This window comes from Strix aluco, chromosome 3 (genome assembly GCF_031877795.1).
Source record: "Strix aluco isolate bStrAlu1 chromosome 3, bStrAlu1.hap1, whole genome shotgun sequence".
NCBI lineage: Eukaryota > Metazoa > Chordata > Aves > Strigiformes > Strigidae > Strix > Strix aluco.
In genome coordinates, this window is record NC_133933.1 from 44,004,432 (window position 1) to 44,032,172 (window position 27,741).

Sequence of the window (27,741 nt, forward strand, 5' to 3'; positions counted from 1 at the left end):
GGTAGTTCATGTCAGGGAAAGAGAGGAGCACAGGGCAAGAGTAGTGGTATTTCTCCCAAACAAACTCTCAGCCTCCTGGCAGAGTCTCTACAGGTAGAGCCTACCTATAGAGTTATATAGATATCGATAGGGGGTTCTTTGGGCTAAGAAATCATCAGAACTGACCCTTTGTCATGTAACCTCATTTGTGACAAATTAGCACTTTAAAAATGTCTGAAAATTTCTGACTGGCTCTAATAATGATTAATGAGGATTTCATGAGGCGAGATGAAAAGGGGGAAAGAAAGAGACTCGCTCCACATGCTGCCTGCTATCATAAAAGGCAGCAGAGTATTTCAAGAATGATATTCTTTTTTAAAGTAATGGTGTGTTGAATGTGGAACTCTGAAGGCAATATTAATTGAGGGTAGATGGGTTAAGGACATACAGAAGAGACCAGGAGCATATTGTGATGGTCAAATGTAGGGTAAAGCATGAGAAGGACGGACAAGGCTGTAAGAGCAGAACTAGGAAAAGATAAATGCCTGGGTCTTCCTGCATCACTGAAGGTGTACAGAAAGGTTCAAAAACCATTCAAAGCCCAGGTGAGATGGTACTCCTGAGATTATCCAGTCCCTTCCTGAAAGCCTGCTCTTTTTTTTGTCACCCCTTTGTCACTGCTTTTGGTAAAAAGGAGGAGAAGAGGGATTTGGAAGGACTAAGGGTAAATAATGAAAGAACATTAGGGGTGAAGAAAGCAAGTAATTAAAGTCTAAAGAGCACAAGCAGAAATGAGGGAAACTGGAGTAACTGATCTGTCAAAGGGCCAAGTCCCAGAGGGAGGATCCCAAATTACTTTTGAGAGGGCAGACTGGTTTGGAGAGAAAAACATTCTCTTTAGCTAGAAAGTAACAAAGTTAGGAGGAGAATGTTATATGATGGATAAATAAAGGACCTAGAATTGCATGTTAAGTATGGGTAGATGTCACTTTCTATTTACATGGAAAGGAAGATTTTTTTTTTGAGACCAAATAAAAGGCAATTTTAGTGGAGGAGTACTTGTTATCAGCAATGATGGTTTGTTTTTCATATGACCATCATTATTATACAAGTAGCAGCTCTGCAAATTAAAGCCAAAGTGCTTTCCTCTAGCACTTTCTTCTTTCAGAAGTTCGCATTACCAAACACTCATTTTTATGATACAGCTGGTATGTATCTGCATGATCTAGGAAAAGCTGAGTTGAAGGATCTACCATCTGAATTGAGAGGGTACAGCAATGAGGAGAGCAGATCCCCTTAACTTATTTTTCCCCTTCAAAGTATGAATAGGGAAGAGGCAAACTCCTGAAATGCAGGACTTGAAGAGGACAGTGGAGCTATGTTAGAGAGTTTTTCCCAGAGGCAAATGTGTAAGAAATATGTATTTAACTTAAACATCAAAAAAATTAATTTATTTTTTTTACACTGGGAGGCAGTCATTAAGGTTACATGTCTATTTCAGTTATGTGTGTATTTTATGTACTTAGCTTTATAAGAAATGCTGTTCTTGCCACAATTGGATCACCTGACATCTGAAATCAACTGGGATTTCTCACTTCTCTAATAATAGGTAACAACTGTAGTCTGAAAACACAGTCCTACTACATTTGTTTGGTAGGGTAATTTTGTGGTTAGATAGTGAGTACCCTTACTACTATGGTATGAATTAATCTCCTTAAAAAGAAGGCTGAACTTTTTTTTTTAAGTGGTTTAATAAAGAGATAGCCTTAGTAACTTTAAAAAAAAAAATTCTCAGGTTGGAGGTGTTAAATTTCTGGGGGGGAAAGATATGATTCTTTATATACTTGTGCCTTTATATACAGGCTTGAATGCTTTAGGGTAAGTAAGCTCTTGATGTGCTTCAAAGCTGTTAGCTGTTTTGTTTCTCCATGGTAACAGGAGTATAAAGCAGTATGAGCATGTTACTGAAGTAGGCAGACATGACATTGTTTAGGAATGGGATTACATGTGAGGACTGCAGCTCTAGGGTGATTCTGAATGAGGGCATTTTCTAACACAGAGGTGCTGTGAATGTGTGCAGATGTGCTAATTTAAGGCAAGGCTTAGGGATTCAAAACTGGCCTAAAAGTTTGCAGTGGTGGGAGGGATTATCAGACATCAGGTTGATGAAGATCTTCCAGAAACATGGCTCAACATGTGAAGAGGCCTGTGCCAGATCAGGGTCTAAATGTAGGGCTCTGTCTGAGGTTCAGATATAGAACAAGTTATAAAGACTTAATGATGCATCTTCTGTTTCAATTTTTTTTACATTCAAAAAAAGAACACTGCAGGCAGATGACATCTGAATTAATGCAGAGTTATCTGTAAACTGGTCAGTAGTCTTGCAATATTAACTAGGTGAACCCTGTTTACTTTTGTTCCCACCTTGGCAGAACAGTATATATCAAGAGTACATCAGACTAGCTAAGCTAGCTCTTTCATGAAGCAATGGACAAAGGTAATGAATTATATCGGTGCAGCTTGATCACGCACTGACCTCTCCCTAGCACTGATGCACTCTTATCCTTTTCTTCCTCTACTGAGATGACTCTGACCTACTAGACTGAGATAAAATCTACTAACTTGCATTTATAGTAAGGCAAAGGTTCTGGCAACCTTTTTCTCTTCTGTACATACTGCATGAGGGAGCTCTGTCTGTCTCTCTTCCAACAAACCACTGTGTAGTGATAGGTTGAGCTAACCTTGCCGATTGACTCGTTTCCTTCAAATTTTCAGCCTGACAGAGAACAGAGCAGTGTGTGTGTGCCTGGAAGAGCCCCTTCCTTGTGCAGTGACTTCCTTGTCTCTCTTCCCTTCCTCTTGGTGCAGGTAAACATAATTTGTTCTGGTTGAGAAGGCCATGTGACCTGTACCAACACAAGGCAACTTCATGCCAAACACACCTTCCCCACTTTTGCACTTCGTACTGGTTTTCTAGTTGTTTGACTTGCTCTTCTTTTTCTGCAAGTGAAAATTAGCTTTTTATCCAGGCTCTCTAAGGAAGCAGACTTGCAGATCAGAGGTGCCTTTCTGTTCACGTGCAACCCTCTCTGCTGTTTGTTTTCAAGTAACTTTTGACCAAACTGGAAAAATTCAACCATTGTACAACTCAGTGGCTGAGGGGACCCCCAAATTAACACTGTGCAGAGGGGAAAAAGAGGAGAAATGGAGCAGTTCTGGTTAGCTGATCAGCTCTGTGCAGAGCTCCAGACTAGTACTTCTTGGCCGGTGGAGCTAATGCACTTGAAAAAACCTTTGTTAGCCCTGTGGCTTTGTTAGCCCCAGCCTGGTCTAGTTAAAAGATCAGGTCTGTGCATGCCTCAGTGCTGCAGCCGGTGAAGAAACGGGTATATAGCTCTACTTTTGTCCTTATGTAACTGTGTTAACAAGGTACTATCAGGGTAACTATTTTGAGTAGCAGCGTTCGTTTTCAAACCCTTTATGCAATAAACTGCGCGGACTAGGCCCGAGACGGGCGCCCGGGAGCGAGGGGAGGGAGGGGAGCTGCCCTGCCTGCGAGGCTGTGGCCTGAAAACAGGGCCGGGGCGGGCTGTGGAGTTGGGCTGGAGCCTTATTCGGGTTTAATCCACGCCAGGAGGCCGGCCGGAGGCCCGCTCGGGTGACACGGTGACTGATTTCCAGTCCCGAGTGGATTATTTTGCCGAAGGGGTGTATCAGAGAGGGGACACAGCGGTGCCCGCGGCCGCCTGCCCAACATGGCGCAGGTCCCGCCGCGGGCGCGGAGCGAGGCGTTCCGGCGGGGAGGGCTGCCCCGTCCCCCTCGCCCCACGGCCCGGCGGGAGCCCCGCGCCCGGCACCCCCGCGCGTGAGGGCGGCGCGGGGTCCGCGCGCGGAGCCGCTGCGCTCGGGCGGGTATTTACGGTCCGGGCGCGCGCGGGCGCCGTTACGGTAGCGGGGCGGGGGAGGGGGGCGCAGGGGGGGAGGGACGACGTGCGCGGGGGCGGGGCGGGCAGTGCTGCGTGCTCGGCCCCGCGAGGCGCGTCTCCCTCGCGAGCTCGGTGAAAGGATTTGGCGCCAGGCGGGTCCGCTCTGCAGCTGCCGCAGCCGCACGAACCAGCCGCGCCACCCACCCACCGCCTCCCGCCGGGGCCTCGACCCAGAGCCGCCGCCGCCGTCCGCCCCAGCCCCGAGTCGCCCGCGCACCGCCCAGGGATCGAGCCGCCGCCGCCATGAGCTGCTCGCCCGTGAACGTGAAGAAGCTGAAGGTGTCGGAGCTGAAGGAGGAGCTGAAAAAGCGGCGCCTCTCCGACAAGGGCCTCAAGGCCGAGCTCATGGAGCGGCTCCAGGCCGCGCTAGACCAGGAGGAGGCCGGCGGGGGAGGCCCCGCCAGCAGCGCAGTTGAGCCTGGCAACGGCAGCATGGAGGGGGAGGCAGCCGAGAGCGGCGGGGGCGCCTCGCAGCTCCACCAAGGAGGAGGCCCCGACCAGGCCGCGGCCTCCACCGCGGAGGACGACGACGAGGAAGGGCTGGAGGCCGCCGATGGCGACGCCATGGAGCTGGGCGAGGAGAACGGCGAGCGGGCGGGGGCCGGGGGCGGCCCCATGGAAGAGGAGGCGGGCGGCGAGGAGGAGGAAGAGGAGGAGGAGGAGGACGAGAACGGAGACGACCAGGGTTTCCAAGAGGGGGAGGACGAGCTCGCCGACGAGGAGGAGGCCGCGGCCGGGGACGCCAACGGGCACGGGGAGCAGCAGCCGCCGCAGCCCCAGCCCCAGCAGCAGCAGCAGCAGCCCCCGCCGCTCCTCCAGCCGCGCGGCGCCGCCAAGGAAGCCCCCGGTAAAAGCGCTGGCGGCGCCTCGGGGGCCCCGGCGGCGGCGGCCCCCTCCGGCCAGGCGGGCCCCGCCAAGCAGCAGCAGCAGCAGCAGAAGAAAGCGGAAGGTGGCGGTGGCGGCGGCCGCCCCGGGGCTCAGGCCACCGGGGGTGAGTATGCGCGGCGGGAAGGGGGGGCGGGAGGCCGTTAATCCCCCCCCGCCGGCAACCCCTCGGGGGGGGGGGGGGTGGGGGTGGGGGGGGCAACAACCAGGAGGGCGGTTTCCGGGGCGCGCGCGGGGTGGTGTTCGCGGCCGGCGCGAGAGCGGGCGCGACGGCGGCGCCTCCCCCGCGGGGGGGTGAGGGGGGGTTGGGGTGTTCCGCCGCCCCCCGCGCGGCACCGCGTGGTCCCATCTAGGCGCTGCGCCGGGCCCCGCGCGGGGGGCGGGGGTCCCGTGAGGGGCCGTTTCGCGGGGCCGGAGGAGGAGGGGCCGGGGGGGAGGGAGGAGGTGCGGGGAAGGGGCCGCCGGGGGGTGGGGGGGGAAGAGGTGGCGGCGGAGGGGCCGCTGGGGCGCGCTGTATTGTGCTGAGGAGCGCTGGGCGGCGTGACGTCACTTCCGGCCTGGGCGCCGCACGGGATGGCGTTGGGAAGGCCGGGTACAATGGAGGCGGGAGGAGGCGGAATCCCTTCCCTGCAGGCAGCCGGGCGGCCCCGCGCGGGGCTCCCGCCCGGGCCGCCGCGCCCGCGCTGCCGGGAGGAGGCGCCGTCGTGCGGATCGCTCGGTGTCCTTGCGGGCGGCCGGGAATGTCCTGCGGCGGAGGGGGGCGGGGGGAGGGTTTTTTTGTCCGATTTCTTTTTTTTTTTTTTTTCTTTTCTCCCCCCCCCCCCCCCCCCCTGCTTGGGAGCGGTCTGGCTTTTCTGTGGGGATCTTAGCAGCGAGGACTGCCAGCTGCTGCGTGGTGTACGGGCCATTTCTGTCGTGGATCAGAAATTATTTAGCAGACAGGTTTTGAGTTCTCTGAGAAAATTCGAGATTCGTATTTATCTCTCGGTACAAAACAAAATTCTTCTTTAGGATACTATAGCTTTTCTCATGCTGTAGGTTCTTACAGTTTCCAAAGTTGGAACCGGCTTTTATTCCCAACGAAAGAGTTGCTTTGTGTAATTAAAATATATAATTCATTCTATTGCAGGAGATGCTAAAACGGAACAAAAACCTGGTGAGAAAAAGAGGGGAGTGAAGAGGCCACGTGAAGACCATGGCCGTGGATATTTTGAATACATTGAGGAAAATAAGTACAGCAGGTAAATAAACTTGATGCTGGGCAGCGTTTTGTGACTGAGGAGAAAACTACAGAAATGCTTATTTTAACAGCCTGAAAATACATGTAGCTTTATTTTGTTTGTTTTTGTTTTGTTCAGGGCAAAGTCCCCTCAACCACCTGTTGAAGAAGAAGATGAACACTTTGATGACACAGTGGTTTGTCTTGATACTTGTGAGTAAACATGCTTTCCTTTACTCTGGAAAGATGTGATGTTATGCTTTTAATCTTAAAACCACACTTTCTGAAGTGTGGGGTGAACACATTCCTTGACCATCATTACCAAGTAATTTTAAAAAAAAAAAACAATTAGAAATGTTTCCGCCCATTTTCAATATACAAAAGATATATAAAAATGGATCTTTACATTAGCAGTAATGAGCTTGGTTTTCCCATGAAGTCTGTGATACACAGTTTGCTGAAGAAATTTTAGCCAAAACACTAATCTAGTATGGAAACTAATTTGGTCAAGTGTAAAGTGAGCATAGAGCACCCTGGAAACAGCTTGAGAAACTAATTATATAGCACACAAGTTTTTCACTTCAGAAAGTTCCGAGAGTCATCTATAGTGTAGGTGGTTACAGTAGTAAAATACGTGAAGTGAGCTTCCTGCATAGCTTGCTGAGGCCCTACTTACATACCAACCACTGAAGTATTTTTTCATGTTTTCTGATTAAACTTCACCAAAAAATCAGGTAAGGCCTCCTGAAAAGTGACCCATTCATGCAACCTGGGAATTTTAAGAGGTGGGGGGGTGATTTGTGTAAATGGGATGGCACAGACACTTTGAGGGAAAGGCACAGAAATTGACAAGTACCTACAAACAGTGGGGGTGTTTTGAGGCAGATTATAAATGTTACTGTTGAAGTGCCATGGAAGGAAAGCTTAAATTTTGGCATTATCTGGCATATTTGCTAGTAGTCCCAAGTGTTTTTTTCCCCAATAAATGTTCTGAAATGGAAGGAGGTATGAGTTTACAGCCATGTAAATTGCTGAAAATGCCATTCTTGACATTTTGATAACTAAATGTCAAGTTTCTAGCTACTAACCTGGTGAGTGGCCACCTTTGTGGGAGCTTCTGATTTTTCCCAATAACTGAGTAGTAGCCAGTTTTCATTATTATTATTATTATTATAGTAAAAAGTCTTGTTACTGGAAAAAGTTTGTGGTTTGATTTAAAGTGTTGACAGACTGCATGGAGATCAGCATCAAACATAGCTTTAAGACTGAATTGTGTAACAACCTGGCACTGTCTTTTCTGGACCATAATGATCCAGACATATAAGAGGTTTAGCACTCTTAAGTGCTTTTTATTACCTATGTCTTAAATGGAAGCTGTAACTTGAAATTCTGTTCTTATCTGTTCTAAAAGTAGCCTACACAGGTGGGTTTGGTCTGTATGTTTTTTGTCTGGTTTTCATGCAACAAATCAAAGTAGTAATGAGAACACTTGGATCACAGATACTGTAGTTGCAACTGTGGGATGGCTGTATGCAAACAAAACAAGATCTCATGCATGGGAGTTACCAGTAATACAGGGAAGACTGCATTTTAGTTTGGAGTTTCTTCTATGGATTCCTTGCTCTGGGGAATTCAAGTGCTGTATCCTGCACCTCATGTTACCATTTTGCATTGTCTTTTTGAAGCCTACTGGAGGATTAATTTGAAATTTCATAGTGTGCAGCTCTGAAGATGTCTGTAAAACAAAAGTTTCACTTAAGTTCTTAGAGTGGTAGGTGAATTCATAGTGCAGATTGTGTTTCTTAGGTGAAGTAGGTTCTCTTACCACATGCTGCGTGCTTAACCTATCTGCACTTGACTTAACTGACTTTATTTTAATTGGCTTAATCTAATTGGACTTGCTAAATGACTATATTAACCAAAGACAGTACTGCTTTCAGTACTTAAACAAAAATACTTGTGTTCCTATTTACTTATCAGCTGCCCTTAGGTTTGGGCATGAGGGGTAAGAAGACTTAAAAAAAAAAAAAAAAGGTGTCTAGCAAATAACGCAAAGAGCACGATGCAGTTTCCTTTGCTCTGTGTTGATGGAAATACCTCAGGTAACTGACAGAAAAGCTTCAAATAGATGAGACGAAATTTTGGTTTTTAAGCAGATGGAAAAAACAGGGAATTTGGTGACAGAAGTGAAGGTGGCACCTTGAAAATTATTCTTGTCAGCTGGCTTTTACTAAGATTTTTGGCTGAGCTTCAGCCTGCAGCTCCATCTAGGCATGTGTTCAGTTGGTCTCCTGAGAGATACTGAGCACTTGGTGGCAGTTTGTCTCAAAAATCACCTTTGAAAGCTGAAATCGCCTTTAATGCATAAAATTGAACAGCTGTACTTTATTTTGTAATAATAAGAGTAAGCAGAATTATTTTTATGTTAACAGATAACTGTGACCTGCATTTTAAAATCTCAAGAGACCGGTTTAGCGCTTCCTCTCTGACCATGGAAAGCTTTGCTTTCCTTTGGGCTGGAGGGAGAGCATCCTATGGAGTTTCTAAAGGCAAAGTCTGCTTTGAGATGAAGGTGAGTTAAACTGATGTTTTATGGGAGGTTGTTTTGCATGCTTAAATATAATATTGTTCATACTTGTCAGTTTTTTGACTTAGTTGAAACTAATTCAGGTGAACAGGGCTTTCAGAAGGCCTTCTCTTAGGAGCCCATGAAATGGTTCTTGATAAAAAATGGCTCAATTTGCAAAACTGCTTCTTCTTTTATAATAACTTCAATTTAACAAAAAAAAAATCCGCTTCCATTTGCCCTGAATGTGTAAAATTCTGGTCTTATTTTTGAACGAATAGTTTTATTTGGCACCTCATGCACCCACACTTGAAGAATTTTGATACTCACTAGTCAGAAGTTTCCTTGTACTTTGTGAAGATTACAGGAAGCTTGGCTTTTTTTTAAAAAAAGGGATATAAATTATCCCAGCAGTCCTTTTTTCTTTTCCTACTTACTCTTTGAATTTGACCTGCTCTAAGCAGGGATTTGGGCTAGATGACCTCCAGGGTCCCTTCCAACCTCAATAATTCTGACCTGTGTACACAGTGGATGTGAGTGCGTAGCTGGTACTTGAATTTTGAGAGCAAGAGTTCTCCTAAAGGCTAAGAATGGCAAAGAGCAATCAGCCTTGTAATAATAAACGGATTTCTCCAACTGGTTGATGAAAGAATAACAGGAGGCACAAAGCCTGAGTTTTATTCTTTTTTCTGGACTTAAAGGCTTCTTTGTACATGATGTGCCTGTGTATATAAATGCTTACCCTTTTCTCTTCTAGTACTTTCAAATCTAACTACTACCATGAGGGGTGGGCAGCAATCCCATTCTCCATGCTCTTGCACGGAGTGCTTTCTGTGTCTGTTGGTAGCTGTAACTTTCGAAGCCCAATGAAGCGAAATTGATGTCATACTTATTGCCCTGTTCACTTTCAAATCAGTTTCACCTCTGTCACCTGACTCCAATAGTTGTGTAAACTGGTGGGATGTTGATCAGTTTCTCACTTTAGTTTGGTGAAGTTTGTAAAGGCAGTTAAAAAATAGCTGGTTGCCTACAGATTCTAGTGCTGTTAGGTGGGTTTTTTTGAATCTGGTTATGTTGTTTGGAAGCTGGCAACTTGCCCAGGAAGTCTGCTTACTGTGGAAAGGGATGAGTGTAATATTTTCCCCAGTCTATGTGAAGCAATTTTTTTTATCCATTACCACACTTTATTGGTAAAGTAATTTAATCCTAACTTCATGGCGATTTATTTTTTTAAAAATACCTATACATCTTGTCTGTGATTTGAATACAGTATCAAAAGGATTAAGGCTTTTGGCCACTGAGAGGAACTGCTGTGACTAAGTGCTTTGAAGGTACATGGTATCTTGCATCTTCATTGCTCAGTCGGGAGATGTAACTGTTTAGTCATTGGCTTGTGGTTTCACATACTTAAGCATGTTTTATTTTTGCAGAAGGTGATTACTCAGACTTAGCAAAGATTTGACCAAAGAGTAAAGGTTCCAGATGTTACCTTTGTGTTTCCATCTTGTTTGTGTTTAATAAATACTGCATACCTTTTAATGAGTAATTTAAAAATAGGTTACGGAAAAGATTCCTGTTAAACACCTGTACACAAAAGACATTGACATACATGAAGTGCGAGTTGGCTGGTCCCTCAACACAAGTGGAATGTTGCTTGGTAAGATTTAAGCATTTGATTACTTCTGTATTATTTGTTGTGTACGTGGTTGAAGTTTTAAGTCATCTTTTCTTAAGCAGATGGGAAGAGCTTAGTGACTGTAGTCCACGTGTATTCTGAAAAGTGCTCCTAACCTGAATCATTCACTGGACATGGTGCGAGAAAGTTTATTATTGGGACCAAATAAAGTTGTTAAGTATTCAGGCCTGTAAGGAGTACGTGATTTGAGAGTTAGTTCTTTCAGTCATCATGTATGGGTTGTGGAGAACATTCTTAAAGACCTGACAAGATTAAGGAGTTCTCCTTTTTGTGTAGTGTCATAAATAAGAAGGGGTTTTTTTGCCCTGTTGTTACTTTGTTTGTTTTGGAGTGTGGTATATGATATAACCAGTGAAGAAAAATTTCTGGATAACTATCATTCTTTTGGCTTGGGGGGAGAATGCTCATTTCTGAGAGTAGCTAGGAAGAAAGAAGTACAGCTTCATTAGATATATGGGAACCAATCTTAATGGTATTTATAACTATTACCTGCTGCTGAGATGCATCTTTGTGGGAAATGTATAGGAATCGGTATGTTCTAGCATCAGCAGCAGCTTTCTAGTTAAGTACTTAAGTTCCACCTGAGTCCTTGTGTTTGACGCTTCCTGTTAGCTTGTTCCTTGCAGCTTCATCCTCAGCTGTCGCATAGGCTGAATGTCTGCTAAACTCCCTTTAAAATGGGGAGGGGTAAGTGCTACTGGAGACTAAATTCAGAAAGCCTTTCTGACTAACTACATTACAGGTATACCGGTGCATAATCAGGTCTTCAGTATTTAAAAATACTTGCTCACGTCTTTATGTCAACATGAATCTGGAACCAGCAGCATAAGTCTTTTAAAACTGGGATGGGGGAGACACTGCTGTTCCATCTCAAGTCAGAGTATTCTTGAATACAAGAACAAGCTGTAGCTGTTTGGGGGTCGTAGTTTGTCTTGACATTAATAAAAACATTCTGAAAGCAGCTTACTTAAGTAGCTGTAAAGTGATTGTATTTCTAAAAGATTAGGTGAAAATGCTTATTTTTTAATAAGTTTAAATTATTTCTTCAGGTGAAGAAGAATTTTCTTACGGGTATTCCCTAAAAGGAATAAAGACATGCAATTGTGAGACTGAAGACTTTGGTGAGAAGTTTGATGAAAATGATGTGATTGGATGTTTTGCTGTAAGTTTTCACTTATATTTTCTTTTGAGGAAAAATATCCTTGAATTTTTAGACTGCTTTGATGTGAGAAGCAGTAAACCAAATACAGAAAAACTTGGAGCAAGGCAAGTTGTTTAACACAGGGAGGAGGTAGAAATAGCAGGTATTATCAAGTGACTGCTGTTAACATGTTAAGATTTTATTCACAGACAAATGTCCTTAAAGCCTTTTGAAAAAAATCTGATCTTAAATGAGATGGTCATTGACAGTAGTTCATTTTAAGAGAAAACTTTTAAGTAGTTCCTTTACGATATAAGTGTTACAGAAGCTGAGTGAATATAGCCAATATAGTGAAATGACTAATATAACTTTATAGAATGAGATGAGTAATTTTATCCAAACTAATGCTTTGTCTGAAAACCAGAATTTTGATGGTGATGAAGTGGAACTCTCATATTCCAAGAACGGACAAGAGCTTGGTGTTGCATTCAAAATAAGTAAGGAAGTTCTTGATGGGCGGCCACTCTTCCCACATGTTCTCTGCCATAACTGTGCAGTTGAGTTCAACTTTGGTCAGAAGGAAGAACCTTACTTTCCTGTACCTGAAGAGTATACCTTCATCCAGAAGGTCCCCCTGGAGGATAGGGTCCGAGGACCAAAGGGACCTGAGCAAAAGAAAGATTGTGAGGTAAGTTTCTTGTTGATAATATCAAAGTTAATGAGATAAATGAACAGAAGTAGTGTAGTTTAAGTGGACGATCATACAATTCTCTGACCTTTTTGTTTGGGGGCTTTAATACTTGGTATCCCGTGACGCTTCAACCCCTGCCCCCACACCCCCCACGCAGTTTCCATTAGCCTTGCTCGTCTAAGCTGCATATTAAAGGAAATCTTCGAACTCGTATCTCAAGTATAGAACCTGTTGTCATAGGTGGTGATGATGATTGGCTTGCCTGGAGCTGGCAAGACTACATGGGTTACCAAACATGCAGCAGCAAATCCTGGGAAATACAACATTCTTGGAACAAATACTATTATGGACAAAATGATGGTAAGTGATAATACAACATTTGTTGATAAGTTAAAGACTTGCTGTAAATCCAAGGTCTGTGGCTGCCACGGGGTACTTTTGTATCAGATTTAAGGAACTGGCTACTGGTTAGCTAGTGACCGTTAAAGATTATTGTCTTGCTGAGCTGCAGCTCCTATATGGCACGTCAGGATTCTGAAGCTTTTTGGGGTACTATATAAGAGATAGTCAACTGTTGTTGACCAAGTATTACTGTTCCTCTGTATAGCACTGCCATCAGAATAGAACATTTAGCTTTGAATTAGTAATGTGATGAATATACCTTAGATTGAGCTGTATTGATTCACATAGATACTTTGATTATAAAAGCTTTATGTCTTATGGAGGCTTTGGGAACTCCAGGCATGAGTTTGTAGCCATGGCCTTGAATTGAACAATCCTTGAAGCGACATGAAAAGTATTTAGCAAAGGAAAATGTCAGCCGCATGTATGAGGGCTGCTCTAACTCTGAAATCTCTCTGTAGGTTGCAGGTTTTAAGCGACAGATGGCAGACACTGGAAAACTTAACACACTGTTGCAGAGAGCTCCACAGTGTCTTGGGAAGTTCATTGAGATTGCAGCTCGTAAGAAGCGGAATTTCATTTTAGATCAGGTAGAAGCTTCAGTGAAAAATGGTTAAGGAAATTTGTTATAGGCTATAGTGCAGTAATTAAATGGGATTAAAGTTATGTTGTAATGTTTCACTTACTGACTTACTACTCATTCAGGGGACACAAAGTTGAGATATTACTACAAATGCTTGTCTGAACTTCTCTGGATTTATGGGATGTGGGAGGAATAGTGTGTTAACACGTGGATATGAGCTCGTAACTTTGCATTATGCAGCATCTTTATGTCCAGTTATTTGTAAACTTCATTGCAAGCTCTTGTAGAGGTGAAGTCTATACACCATAAGTTGACTTCCTTAACTCTTACAATGACAGCTACGTGTAGTAAGTTACTGCATTTTTTTCAGACAAATGTGTCTGCAGCTGCGCAGAGGAGAAAAATGTGCCTGTTTGCAGGCTTCCAGCGCAAAGCAGTTGTTGTTTGCCCAAAAGATGAAGACTACAAGCAAAGAACACAAAAGAAGGCAGAGGTGGAGGGAAAAGATCTTCCAGAGCATGCAGTTCTCAAAATGAAAGGCATGGAACATAATCCTATACTGTGTTTTAGGATGCTGAGTATCTGTTTAAAGGATTAAGTAAACGTGAAGTCTAAAAAATCACTTTATCTTAAACAGTTGTACTTTAAACAAAACTGGAAGACTATTGTAACTTGTAGGACAACACTATATTGTGTTCCCTCTGCTGCAGTCCTTAACACTACTCAGTTATGCTGATATGCTTCATGCAGATGCACAAAGCTGTCTTGGCATAAAGTGCCCTATATAAGTGACATATTTGGCAGAAACTGGTATTCTGAATGGAGGCTTATAAAAGAAAAAAAAGATATAGGCAGAATGTTTTCAAGGTTTGGAACAGTACTGGCAACTCCATGAAGACCTGTTTATTTCCTTTGTCACTGTTACACTTATTAAATGCTCAAATTATGTAATTTTGTCCCTATGCTGAGGGAATGCAGGGGGTGGGAGGAAGAATGGGAGAAAGGTGGTTAAATTACAGCTTTGATTGTAGCTGAATGTAGATGCTGAATACTCAGTGTTTTTGCAATTATAGGGAACTTCACACTGCCAGAGGTAGCAGAATGTTTTGATGAAATAATCTATGTAGAGTTGCAAAAAGAAGAAGCTCAGAAGCTTTTGGAACAATATAAAGAAGAAAGTAAGAAATCTCTTCCGCCAGAAAAGAAGCAGAACACTGGCTCAAAGAAGAACAAGAAGAGCAATAAAAATCAATTTAATAGGGGTCAGAGAGGACGTGGAGGATTCAACATGCGGGGCAACTTCAGAGGAGGAGGTGAGCCTAGAAATAAGCCTGTAAACCTTGGAGGTTGCTGCTGCTGTGGGGGAAAAAGGTTGTAGTACTTGCGTTGTGATAATTATGTAGTGGGAACCTCGATTTCAACTTAATGAAGTTTAATGTATTAGTACAAAGTTAATTGTCCAACTTTAAAAGTGAGGATTGTCAAAATCCTGGATTACACTGTTCCTGTGGTTTGAGTCACAGCTTGGAGGTTTTATGTTGGGCTTGGTGTTCGCTTGTACACCAGACTGTATTGGGCAGGGCAGTGCATGGTTAAATTACCATTTTTCACTATGACCAGATGACTTAACCTTTGCACCAAAATTTTTGCACTGGATGTGGACATCTGATTTCTGTACCATCATTATTTTGAACAATAATCTTCACGTAAGAAATACTTAAGACCTAACAGTTACTTGACTGAAGTAACTCTCTCCCTGCAGTCCCCGGCAATCGTGGTGGATACAACAGGAGGGGAGGCAACATGCCTCAGCGAGGTGGTGGAGGTGGCGGTGGTGGCGGTGGCAGCAGCGGTGCAATTGGCTACCCATATCCTCGTGGCCCTGTCTTTCCAAGCAGAGGTGGCTACTCAAACAGAGGAAACTATAACAGAGGTGGAATGCCCAACAGGGGAAACTACAACCAGGTGATGCTTTGGGAGGGGTTTATTAGTTGAACTACAGTACTCTGGGTAATGTTGTTTGGAAGGTTTCGTGGCTGTGAATAACCACAGGCTTGGTTGTGGTACTACACTAATCCCACACTAAAAGGCCTGGGTTTCCAGTTTAGTGTATGTGCCCGGAGCTCTCAATGTTGCCTGAGAAGTTCTGATGCTGCTGCGAGGGTTCCATATTAAGACTGTATCTCTGTCCTCTTCAAGATGAGAATTTTTAGGGCTTGTGTGTGAAGGCTTGTGTTTTGGGGTTTTTTATCTTTATTTTGTCTCCAAATAGTAAGTAACCGTTGTTTGGCCTTAAGGTCAAGGTGTATCTTTATCCAGGATTTGGGGAACTTTCTGGAAATAACTCTGGAGAAAGTCTTTGTTTTGGTGTCCGGTATCAAATGCAACTAGTAGAGACATACTAACCTAGGTCTTAACTAATGGAATATCATTGGAAGTATGTGAAAACATAATTTGGATTACGGAAAAACCAGCAGATGGAGCCCAAGCTAGTAAACATGGCTCAGGTTTGTCTAACACTGACAAACAGGGGAAATGCAATATTTAACCTAGTCGTATCAATGTCCCTTTTTAATACCGTAACTTTTATTTGAAGTTTTGTGGACTAGCTCTTCTATTTTCAGTTGTATGATCCATATCCTTTTGTCCGATCAGATAACACATCCTTGCAGCAACTACAGCCTTTCCTAACTAAAAATAGGCAAGCTCTTGTATTTTTAGTTGTCCTGGTGCACTTTAGCAGCTGGAAATAGGGTGAGTCAAAACTGGATTAGCCAGCTTTCCAGACCACCACCACCACCAGTTTGAGCTGGCTTATTAATTCTGAGGTCCTTGCCTCATGTTTAAGAAGCAGTTCCGGGGGAGGGGGGAGCAGCTTTTGGTATTCTAGTGGTTTTCAGGAAGGTTTTTGGCGTGGTTTATTTTTTTTGACATAGGCCTTGGTGCCTCATAAAGATTCTATATGGTATGTGATGCTTTGGTGGTAATAGTACGCTTCTGAAAAATCTGTGTAAATGAAGTAGTTAAAAACTGTTGTCCTCTTGCAGAACTTCAGAGGAAGGGGAAATAATCGTGGCTACAAAAACCAATCTCAGGGCTACAACCAGTGGCAGCAGGGTGTAAGTAGTCATAACTACCTTTTCACTGATTGTTAACTTGACTATTTCAAAATGCTGTCTGAAATAATTATTTGTGCAATCAAAACTGGATAGCAAAATCTTTTCATGCTAGGTAATAGGACTATAAATAGTTTTCTGTGCAAAACTTAATGGTCTTGGTATATCAAATATCAGCTATGGCTTATCGGTCTTAATGGTATGTAGTATTTGGCTTCACATTACTACTGTGAAGTGAACTCTCAACTGCCTTCGGTTGTTTAGGAACTTGCTGCTATTTGAGAGGACTTTAATCTTCTCGAGTTCCAGAAGAACTAGATGTTTGTTAAACACTTCTCTTCTGTAAGAAATGTAACCATTATGTGATGACAGGTTAAAATTAACTATTTATCCATTTATTGCAGCAATTCTGGGGTCAGAAGCCATGGAGTCAGCATTATCACCAAGGATATTATTGAATACCCAAATAAATGAACTGATACATATTTCTCCAAAACCTTCACAAGAAGTCGACTGTTTTCTTTAGTAGGCTAACTTTTTAAACATTCCACAAGAGGAAGTGCCTGCGGGTTCCTTTTTTAGAAGCTTTGTGGGTTGATTTTTTTCTTTTCTTTTTTTGTACATTTTTAATTGCAGTTTTAAAGTGATTCGTAAGAGAACCTCAGCATTGTGCACGATAAGAGAATGTGTCAGTATTTCAGGGTTCTACATTTTATCTGTAAAATGTGACTTTTTTTTTACCACAACAAAAGTAAAACGTTGCTTTGTACCTGGTGTCTTTTTATTAAAGAATTTTCTCCTTTTTCCCCATCCCCCAATTTCTAAGAAACAGTCGTGAGTCATGTCACAATACGATAGAAATGTTAGCAACCAGATTCGTACGGAGGCTCCTTGGTAGCCCTCATGAATACCATGAGACTATGTAAAGCTCCATATTACACTCCATCCTCTCTATGAAGCTTCTGGGTGGGGAGGGGAGGAGGGAGAGGTAAAAGTTTCTGGCAATAACTAGGACTTTTTTGTAACATTTGGAACTCAATAAGACATTGGGGGCAAAGAGGAAGCCTGGGGCTAAATAGTGAAGGTGGAGTGTATGTAGAAGCTCTTAAAGCTGTAAAACTTGGTTGCATTATTTGTGGAGGCTCAAACTTGTGAAGGTACAACACCATAATTTCTTTTCCATTTGTTCTGCATTTTGATTCTGAAAAGAAGCTGGCTTTGCCCATTTCTTATTAAACAAAACTTGTTGTAAATCCAGTTGTCTAATGGGATCTATATGAAGTTAGCTGTGTGTCTGTATAACTCTTTCCCCACAAAATACTGTATACCTAGTGTGCTTGTAGTAGTTACTCCACCATTTTGTAAGCTAATGAAACTGTGAGTCACCCATTTTATATCTAATTTTTAATCATGTCAATTCTCAAATGGGTGTATCTCCTTAGCCTGCTGATTCCTTCTCTCTAAAGAAAGTGGGTGGAGAAATTTAACTCTAGACGTTTGTTTGCAATAAAATAAATTCATTTTACTCTTGTTTTGGGATTGTCGCCATCAAGGTCTAAAATCCCTTTAAGGCTATAAAGAGGAAGAGAATGTATGAAAGCAATGATGTTGGACAGTTTTAAACTCATTACTGTGTACATGCTGAAATACTTGTGTTTCTTTAAAAATCTAAACTGGTGGTTGCTCTGTTAGAGATATATCACATGTATAATCTCACAATTTTAACCTGGTTCTGTGTACAGGGCAGAAGTCTGAGTTGTGCTTGCATCATGTAAATCCACTTAACCTATTTATTGTAAAATAGACGTTAGGGAAGGAGTGGGGGAAGAAACTGGACAGGGAGTAGGACAGAAGGAGGCTTGTCATGGAGAATGAATCCTGGAGTTGATGGAGAGCTTCGATTTGTTTTAACTGCTATTTTGTTCAGATTTACGCTTTTGTAAAATTGTAGTGGCTATGTTAGCAGCTAATTTCCTTGCATTTTAGTGCTGTAAGACAGGGGAGAGACATAACCGTCTTAAGTCTACTGGTGGTGGTACATATGTGGGAACACATGTCCCTGCCAGCATCGGGGTGTTGGGAGTTGCCTCCTGCCTTCCTCACGGCAGTGCACAGACTAGCAGAGGCTTAACCAGCAGCAGCCTCGACCTAGAGTCGGCCTAGCGTGCTTGAAACTTCTCAAGTGTTAGTTGATCTCTAATAGTCTTCAGAAGTAAAGGTAAAGTTGTGTTGCTCTTCTAGCCTTTATAGCAGATGACATTGCATACTGACATTAAACATTAACAGCACCACCTCCTTGTTAATATTGCTTTAAATCATCCCTTTACTTTGAATGAGAAAAATGTAAATTGTCTTTAAAGAAACACTAGTCGATGAACCAGAAATGTGGGGAATCAACCCAATTCTGTTTTGCTGCAATGGAATTTTCTTTAGTCTTGCAAAAAAAGTTCAGTGTAATCTCCCTATTACCCTCCTCACAGGAACTAACACTTTGTATGGAGTGCTGATCCTTTGCTTATTTTGGTACTCTATAAAATTATATAGTCTTAAACTGAAATATAAGAGCCTACACTTACTACGTGGTTGTAAAGCTTGTATTTTAATTCAAGAGTCTGGGATGTTTTGTTCTCAATTCTTCACTGTATGGTGTTTTAAAACAAAAAAAAAGCCACACAACTATCTTACATGTGAAAGAGGAGTATCTGTTTCTACAAAAAATACTCCTATATGAAAAAAGCTGGTTTGATCAGTTCAGCAACCAATCCGTGTGCTGCCTGTGTTCTGAGGTACAGAGTTCAAAAAAGCTTCACCCTGAGCACCACAGAGGCAGGTGTAGAGCAGAAAGGGGGTAGGAGGGGCTCACCGCCTCCCTGCTTGCTGCCCCAGCAGAGCCCAGACGGTCCCGGGTCAGGCTGGATGTTGGTGCAGCCCGGGGCCCCCCACGAAGGAGAGAGACTCGCACCATTGATCTTGGCTCTGCTGATTTTGCTGATGGCTACAGAAAGGCGAGGAGGGCGCAGCTGTATGTTACCAACAGGCGAGGGGTGAGCCATCTGTCACGTTGAGTAACTTACCGCAGCTTATAAGGACTTGTTTACATGGGGAGAAGCACCCGTACTGTGGCAGCCCCGCTGCTGGCCAGGGCGGTGCGGGCACCAGGGCCCTACAATGCGGGGCTGGGGGGCATGTTTGTCGGGTTTTCTGATGGAGTACGGACCTGGAGAGCCTTGGGCTGGTTCAGTAGCAGTAGGAAGGAGGCCTGTGATGTTCGTGCTGCTATTAGCAGTAGTAACAGTAGCTGCTGCTGGTGGGACTCTCCTTGCAGCCCTGTCTGCTGGAGCTGCTGACACCTCTCCACTTACAACAGGTTGCAGCCACCCTGCATTGCATGATGGGGCCACGTGTGCTTAGCTACAGGCTGAAGGCGGGTCTGTGCTGGGTAGCTCAGGAGGAAGTTCCTATTTAAAAACAAAAAAGTACTCAGCTGTATTTCTGCCTTTGCTAGGAATAGCTAGGATACACACAGTGTAAATGGAGGTGCTTCCCTGACACACCGTGGTATTGGCAAGGGGCTGTGTCCCGAGTGCTCTTACCTTGGGACACCAGGGCCTGGCTTTTGTTCTGGGGTGCCTTACGAGACCCCTGCCCAGACCCCAGCTTTGCTGGCAGGAGCTGGCCCTCCTGGCGTGCTGCGCTGCTCCTGCCCTGCATGGAAAGTACTCAGCAATGCTGCCATTTGTGTGTAGGAGCAGTTTAAGTGGCACCTGTACACAAGTTCCTTTCTGTGCCTATTGCAGAATAATTCTTGATTGGCAAAGAAGTTTTTAGAAATTCTGCCCGATATTTCTGATAGCAGAATGAATTAAACCAGCGTTGTGGCAATGCCATATATCAGTCCATGCCACCTGCATCAAAAAAAAAAAAAAAAAAAAAGTCATCTTCATGGTGTAAACCCCTAGTTTGTTTTTTTTTTTAATCTCTTGCAACACTCTTGACCAATGTTTTTAATAGAAATATGATGATGTCTTTTAAGATTCAGAGGTTTCCTCGTTCATGACCTTTTGGAACACTAGGCCAGTGCTTTCTCAGTGCAACCTCAGGCTAAGCCACAAGAAATAAAACTGAGTTAGAGAGATGTGAGGTACTTTAATACTTCTGTAGATATTTAACTGTCAGGGGTTGGACTCTCCCAAGTGAAGAAGTGTGCATATACTGTAGTTGTGAACTAGTGAGGTAGGAGTAAGTACAGCTGGAGCCGTCTCAGCCTGAAGCACCGTGGAGGGTGGGGAGAGCTTCAGGATGTCAGAAAAAGCCACTGAGAGGAAAGCGGAAATTCAGAGACCGGCTTTGTAACTCCAGTGTTAACAAACGGCTGTGGTGAAGCTAGGGCAGCGCCTCTCTCTGTCGTGCACAGTTCATCCTACACAAAGCCACCCCGTGTAGGTGGCGGGGGCAAGGAGGCCTCTCTTTATTTTAATATCAGATTAGCGATTAGTTTTGTGCAGCTTTTCTCCCCTGGCCTGGTGACGGAGGCACGCACTCTCTCCTGCAGTGCAGCAGGCCTCTCTAGAGCTAGTCATTGCCGGGAATCGGCTGAAACCCCGACTTGGCCAGTAGTTAATCTGGATGAGGCTGCTGCCTTAGCCTGTCTTTCTGCCAGTACTGGGAGCGGCAGGAAGATTCAGCAATGCAGCAATGAATCAGTTGCTACGTAAACTCAGCTGTGGCTTAAAGATGCTAAATGCGTAACACATTGTCAACATCAAAAGAGAAGAAACAAAGGCAAATGTAAAAAAACCCAGTAACATAATTATTCACGTGGGTGACTTGATATGCAAGTGTTACTTCAGAGCAAGTTTTTTGTTCTCTTTTCTGGTTTAGTAGACAATCTTTGATCTGCAGAATAATTTTGATCCTAGAAGTTACTGAAATCAAAACTATGGGTAAGACAGCTCAGCCGATTTTTCCTTCAAACTTTTTCACGTTCAAAAAAATTTTTATGACTTGGCAGTCAAGGGCAGATGCAATTTACACTAATGATTCGGGGATCTGCTGCCTGGTTAGCACACCAGGATTGAAAGGGGACTTGTTTCAATGTTAATTCTCCCTTAGCTAGGATCAGATGGCTGCTTACTAGGACACCTCTGATAACTAATGTGGCATAAAAATGCAAGTATGTGGTTTCTGGTCTGAGTGTGGCCTTTGTTTATATCACATTAGCCCTACGTTAACTCTTTTGCCACTCTGCTCTGGAGCTTTTTCCCCAAGTTCTAATAAACACTTGTTTGCCTTAAAAATGGAGAGATCTGTGCTGGCAAGGAGCACTGATGGAACACTTTTGAATGGAGTGCTGAAATGGTGCTGATGCCCATGAGACTTGTGAAATAAAAAGGCCCAGAATAGTACTGAAGATCTCCCTGGCCATAAGTGCATGCTTAAAATACCAGTGATTGTTTACAAGGTAAGAGACATAGGAAAGGCTCAATTCTTTTTTTTTTTAGTCACTGATGAACTTGCAACTCCGTGGGGCTGTTGAGCAAGTAGGTAAGATAAGCCCTTGCACTATAAAAGGACTTTTGTCTTTGTAGTAAGAAAGTAGTAAGAGATGGGGCAGAGGAAATGAGTAAGCCTTGTTGGAAGGATTTACTGTAATTTTTTTTTTTTTCTGAAAGAAATGACACTTGGGGTTTGCTCACATCATGCTGAGAAACAAGATTTGGAAATAGCTGAGCTAGCAGAGGCAAATCCACAGGCAGCATCGCGTACAGGTTGTGAGCAGCAGAGCTGTGTACCTGTTGTGGTTTAAACCCGTCTGGCAGCCAAACACCACGCAGCTGCTCGCTCACCCTCCCCCATCTGGGGAATGGGGGAGAGAACTGGAGGGGTAAAGGTAAGGAGACTCATAGGTTGAGGAAAAAAAAATTTCATAATTGAAGTAAAATAAAATTAATAATGATCATAGTAATAGTAGAAAATACAAATGAGTAATGCACAATGTGATTGCTGACCACCCACTGACTGATGCCCAACCCATTCCCAGCTAGTGATCCCGGAAGCGAAAACGAGCTTCCCGGTCAACCCTCATCTATACACTGAGTTGCAGAATATGGAATATTCCATTGGCCAGTTTGGGTCCGTTGCTCTGGCCATGCTCCCTCCCAGTTTCTTGTGTACCTGCGCACTAGCAGGACATGGGAAGCTGAAGAGTCCTTGATTTCTTAGCAACAACTGAAAACATTGGTGCGTTATCAACGTTCTCATACCAAATCCCATATTGAATCCAAAACACAGCACTATTCTGGCTACTAAGAAGAAAAAATTAGCTCGATCCCAGCTGAAACCAGGACAGTACCCAAAACCTGTCACCACACTGTGCACACTTTGTCTTCTTTGCTTCATGGCTCCCTGCTGCTGTCGGAGCACCTGGGGTGCTGGGGGGCCCCCAGCCCAGCCTGGCAGCACTGCGTCAGAGGGAACGAATTCCTGAAAGCAAAACAGGACATTGTGTGGGCGGCCCTCTGCACCGCATGGAGCTTTTTCTGCCTTGGGTTTTGCAGATTCTCCATCCCTCAGTAGTTCGCAGACTCGCAGAAATGCTGTTTGCAAGGCCCTCTGGAGATGCAGTCCCTCCTCCCGCTTGCAGCAGGACTGGTGCTAGTACTCTGGTCAGCGGGTCTTTCTCTAGCTGAAGCTTGAAAACCTGCAAGGGTGGAAATTACATTTAACTTCTCCAGGCAACCCATTCCAGCACTGTGTTGCCCTCGCAGTGAAGCAGTCTGTCCTGCTGCCTGGCCTGAAGCTCCCAAGCTAGAGTTTGTGGCCATTGCCCCTGCCACATCACCTGCAGCTATCAAGATGCGTTTGGCTCCATCTTTGTAACTGTCCTGCAGATAATATGAGGTGGTTATTAGGTCACCCCACAGCCTGCTCCTCCTCAGACTAAGTCCAACTTCTTCCACCATTTTTCCAGAGGTCATGCACCTGAGCTCCCCGAACACCTTCGGAGCCCTTCACTAGAGCCTCTACAGTTTTTCAACATCCTTGTGGACTGAGAGGCTCAGAGCTGGACAGCAATACTGGACGTGCTGCCTCAGCAGCATCACATACCAGGGCATAAGTGTGTCCCTTGATTTGTTGGCCACATACTTCCTGATGGAGCCCAGATTGTGGTTTGCCTTATTTGCAATGAGAACACTCTCTTGGCTCATGTTCAACTTGGCGTCCACTGTAAGTCCTATGCTTTTCAGCAGGGTGGCTATGCAGCTAGCTGCTTCCCAGCCTCTAGTGTACGCTCTATTATGCAAGCAGCTACCCTGTAATAATAATAATTATTTTTAAAAGATAATTTATTAAATTGTTAAATAGTAAGCCAAGCACAGCAAAATGAAACATCAGATGTAAATTACTTGTGCAAACTAGATGTCTTGTGTACTCTCCCTGTTTGCTCTGAGAGACCTCGGAGACAACAGCTGTGATTGATAGTGCAATAAGAACTATTTCAGTACTTACATTATCAGAGAACGCAACACTTAAATGTCACAAAACGCATTTGGTTTCCAGACCTAGGACGTTCCTTCAGTCGCACCTTTTGTATGAACTTGCCTGCCCCTTTTTTACAAAGAGAAGTACCTTCTGCATGGCGCAGGGGCCACCGAGTGCCATGCCAGCTGCCGGTGGTCAAGCCAAGGGGCTGGCTCCCATACGCGGCTGCAGTAGGAGCTGCTTTCTCTGAAAGAAAGGAGGAGGTGGAAGGAATCGCTGTGATCCAGCGCCCCGGTCCGCAGGGCAGCATGCTGAGCCCAGCCCTGCTCAGTGGTGAGGAAACTCTGCAGTCTGCTCAGCGGTGGAGAAGGAAGGTGGAAGCTGGGAGGCACTTCCAAAAAACCAACATCTCCCTGGTGGCTCCTGGACATTCTCAGGAGGGGGCTGCTGCTACTGCTTCGGCAGCCGCGTTGGCACAGCCCTGGGATATTTATGTGCCTCCACAGCTTGGCAGCCAGCCAGTCCTTTTTTATTTTTTCCTTTAAGGAAACACCCACGGAAGGGAAACGAGAGACTCAAATGGCTTCTTTCAGCAGATCCTAGCACAGAAAATTAAGAGAGAAGTTTTCAGGAATGATCTTGCTTTTGTAGATACCTACTGCCTTGAAAGGTGTATTATCCAGCAAGTACCAAGTATAAGTATCCTTCTCTAGTTCCGGAACAAACCAGTGAAAATTACACTGCTGCAAGCAACTGAATGACTGGTGGGGGAAGGGAGGGAGTGCATGAGCTCCTCCTTGAATGGTGGAAGTGTTCCAATTGGTGTGGATCCCACTGGAGGTCACCAGTAGATGGATGGTGTTGCTGAACTCCTCTGAATTTTATCAGGAGTATGCGATTTAATACAGGGCTGTGGTTTGTGGTGGGTCACAGCCTTGCGGTTCTCAGAGCACTCCTGAAGTGTGGGGAGCATGGGGATGCGCGTGCGGGGGCATCCTTCGCTCTGCTTGAACTGAGCCTTATTGTGAGGGAGCAGCTTGCTGGCTGGGTGGTGGGTTGTCACTCTGTGACCCACTTAGATGCTCTCAGGATGCATCTCTTAGATGATCTTGAGAGTGCAGATGTGGGTTACAAACTGAGTTACAAACTGAGGTATGGTGTCCCCAGTGGAAGGATGAATGGGGATACAGAAAATGGTGAGTAGAAATGAATGGTGACTGGCTTTTGGGATGCAGAGGACCGTCGTGCTTGTTAGTGGGGGTAAGAATCCCTCTGCCGTGGTGGTTCAAGGGGACTTTGTGAGGTTTAGGAAGAAAGGCCTGAGCTCTTTTTATCCATCTGGGAGTCTGAGTAGGCAGTTACTGAAGAATGTGGCACGTGAATACTATGAGAGCCAAGACACCCAGTCAAACAAGTTCTGTCACAGTCTCCCAGTGCTGCCTCAGGGTGACCCTCGAGGGCTTTAGATGTTGGATGAAAGCATTATAAGCACAGCACGTGATAATTACTGGTAGTTCCAGATTTCTTTGGGGGGCCTGAACAGAGTATCATCCCCTCTATTTTGAGGAACAAGCCGTTGGAAATTTTTTTGCTCTGTATTTGCTTTATGAAGGACTCCTGCAACAGCCTTTTGTGATAATGTATCTGCCCAATAATAAATCAGTTACTGGCTTTTCATCTTCACCGATGTTGCTATTACCTCAGAGCCTGAATGTTTCTTGACAGGAAAGGGGATGTCAGCTTCCCGTTAATCACTTAAGTAACATATCCTGAATGTTCTGTCGGGAGGGGATCGTGGGCACCCTCACTGCGAATGTGCTCAGAAGAACAAGCCATGGGCAAAATGGGCTGGGTGGATCTCTTATCCCGTTTCCACAGCATCTGTGCAGTGTCAGAGTGATGAGGTAGGTGGTAGAGAAAGATCTGTCTCACTTGGTCTGGCCACCTGGCAAAGGTAAAGGTGGTAAGAACTCTTGACCTAGATGATGGAAAGCATGGCTATCAGCCAGAGTTGTAAAGCTTGTAGGTGAACTCCAAAATCCTGTCACGCAGGTATATGCAGGCTTGAAGGCCACGACATCTCATGGATAAATGCACACTGTGGTCACCAGAGTTAATCACAAGCCATTTGCCATCAATAGGAGAGATGAGGATCTGTTGTCCAGGGAGAGAAGCAAAGTTGGCTGAGAGTGCATCTGCTGCTCTTTGTGACAACATTTGACAAAATAAACAAGGAGTTTAAAAAATAAGCAAAGCATGTGTTTCATTCTCTTCAGAGCATGAAGACAGAGAGGGGGAATCTTTGGTTCTGTTAAATACATCACCACAATGTACAGGCTGGGTATTTTTGGAGCTGTGACCAGTCCAAAGAGAAAGAGCCCTGCAGTGGTAACTGTCTGCTCCCACAGCACATTTTAGGTGCTGCCAGTGGGCTCCTGGCATGTTCGGGGAAGTTGAGGGCTCTGATGCAGTCTTGCTCATGACAGATGATGACAGAAACTGGAAGGATTAAAATCTCCTCCTCAGAACTGAACTGCTCTTAATCTTTAAAACAAGCAGATACAGGGACGCTGTGACCTATTCCCACAGGAACAGGCAGACCTGCTGCTGGATGGCCCTCAGGCAAACTATCAGCCTGTGCAGAAAAAAATAGAGAGCATGTAAAAATGTGGGGGCCTACTATCAGTCTTAGGGTGCTGCTAGCCATGAATAAAAGTCTGCCTTTTCCTCAAATTGTCTCATCCAAGGCTCTACCTTCTCTTCATCTGCCCGCTCCCCTGCCCCCATCTGAAGGTTTAGCAGTCACGCTTGCTTAATGTAATATTTTCATTCCAAGCGTAAGAAGGATATACGTTCCAAGGCCTTGAGTCACGTTAACTAAAACTCATCTCCACTTCTGACATTTAATTAATTCTTGGTTTTTCAATTTAAAATAAAAAAATCATCAAAGGATCATTATCCTGATCATCTGAACATACTGTAAAACCTTTGTTGTTTTGATCAGTCTTCCAAGGCAATAACAACCTATTTGTTTCAAACTTTAAAAGGAGCAACCCAAACAACTTTCACTGGTAACCACCGAGCTCTTGAGCTAAATGCCTGGATATGGGAATGAGAGAAGTATGAGAATTAATCTACTAAACTGTGGAAAATCTTTCACTTGGGAGCTCATTACAACTGAGTTCACACAAGTACTTCATTGTTACCTGGGTTGCTTGCACCAGAAACAACAAACATACTTCCCCCTCCGCCTAAAAAATCATCCTACCGAAAGCCAGACTCACTGTTACGACAGGAGGTGACCCTTCCTTTGCAGCACTCAAGGACTTGGGGTGGGTGAGTTTGGGACAATGGTTGTAACTGCCTCTGCTGTCAACTTCAAAAAACTTCCTGGGCTTTGAGCCTGTTGTAATTGTCAATGGCTGAAGCATTACGTTTGCTTTAGCGAAAGGCACTGCAGAGCAGAGGCCATCTGATCACACGCACCTCTAATAACGGTGTTGACATTAACCTCAGATTGCAGCGTTTCAGCCTGTGGCCTTGACAGTGGCTTTCCTTCCTGGAAGGCCTGGAGGACGCGCATCCTTGCGCGCTGCGCTCTGGTCTGTTGGGAGCCCCGTGTGTGCTGGCAACACCTTTTCCCAAAAGCATCGCTACTGTGGGGAGCGGGAAGAGCAAGGTCTGGAGGAGCAGAGGGGGCCATAAACCTGTCTATTTATTTTGGTGGTGTTTTAGATTGCTTTAAGGGAGGATTTTATTAACTTCAGGGATAAAAACTAAGTGCTTGTCAGTCACTGTTCAGTGACCAAGTAATGCACCTGTCAGTACACTAAACAGCATTTTAGCAACTTTATAGCTTAAAGTTGCTATACTTCGTTCTCTCCTTTGTAAGGCTCATTCAGAGGGTTGAAAACCAACAATCTTCACAATTACTATTTCTCTTCCTTTCCAGTAACTACCCCTAAGTTTTGAGGAATATTTTGAACCTCAGTGAA

General features: G+C 44.5%; 1 protein-coding gene across 1 annotated transcript; it reads left to right on the plus strand.

Moving 5' to 3' along the window:
- Nucleotides 1–3,989: 3,989 nt before the first annotated feature.
- HNRNPU (heterogeneous nuclear ribonucleoprotein U) lies at nt 3,990–17,789 on the plus strand. Its single transcript, XM_074818341.1, has 14 exons — nt 3,990–4,956; nt 5,980–6,091; nt 6,209–6,282; nt 8,502–8,641; nt 10,193–10,292; nt 11,381–11,493; nt 11,897–12,160; nt 12,404–12,523; nt 13,027–13,155; nt 13,519–13,687; nt 14,222–14,461; nt 14,911–15,113; nt 16,196–16,267; nt 16,669–17,789. The coding sequence occupies exons 1-14, from the start codon at nt 4,209–4,211 to the stop codon at nt 16,720–16,722; spliced, it is 2,538 nt and encodes an 845-aa protein (XP_074674442.1). The 5' UTR covers nt 3,990–4,208; the 3' UTR covers nt 16,723–17,789.
- Nucleotides 17,790–27,741: the final 9,952 nt, after the last annotated feature.

Bases quoted from the DNA above. Each gene is read 5' to 3' on its own strand.
- HNRNPU (XM_074818341.1), top strand. From the start codon at position 4,209: ATGAGCTGCTCGCCCGTGAACGTGAAGAAGCTGAAGGTGTCGGAGCTG. The intron at 11,494-11,896 runs GTAAGTTTTCAC...TCTGAAAACCAG, and splicing joins ATGTGATTGGATGTTTTGCT to AATTTTGATGGTGATGAAGT. The intron at 16,268-16,668 runs GTAAGTAGTCAT...CATTTATTGCAG, and splicing joins ACAACCAGTGGCAGCAGGGT to CAATTCTGGGGTCAGAAGCC.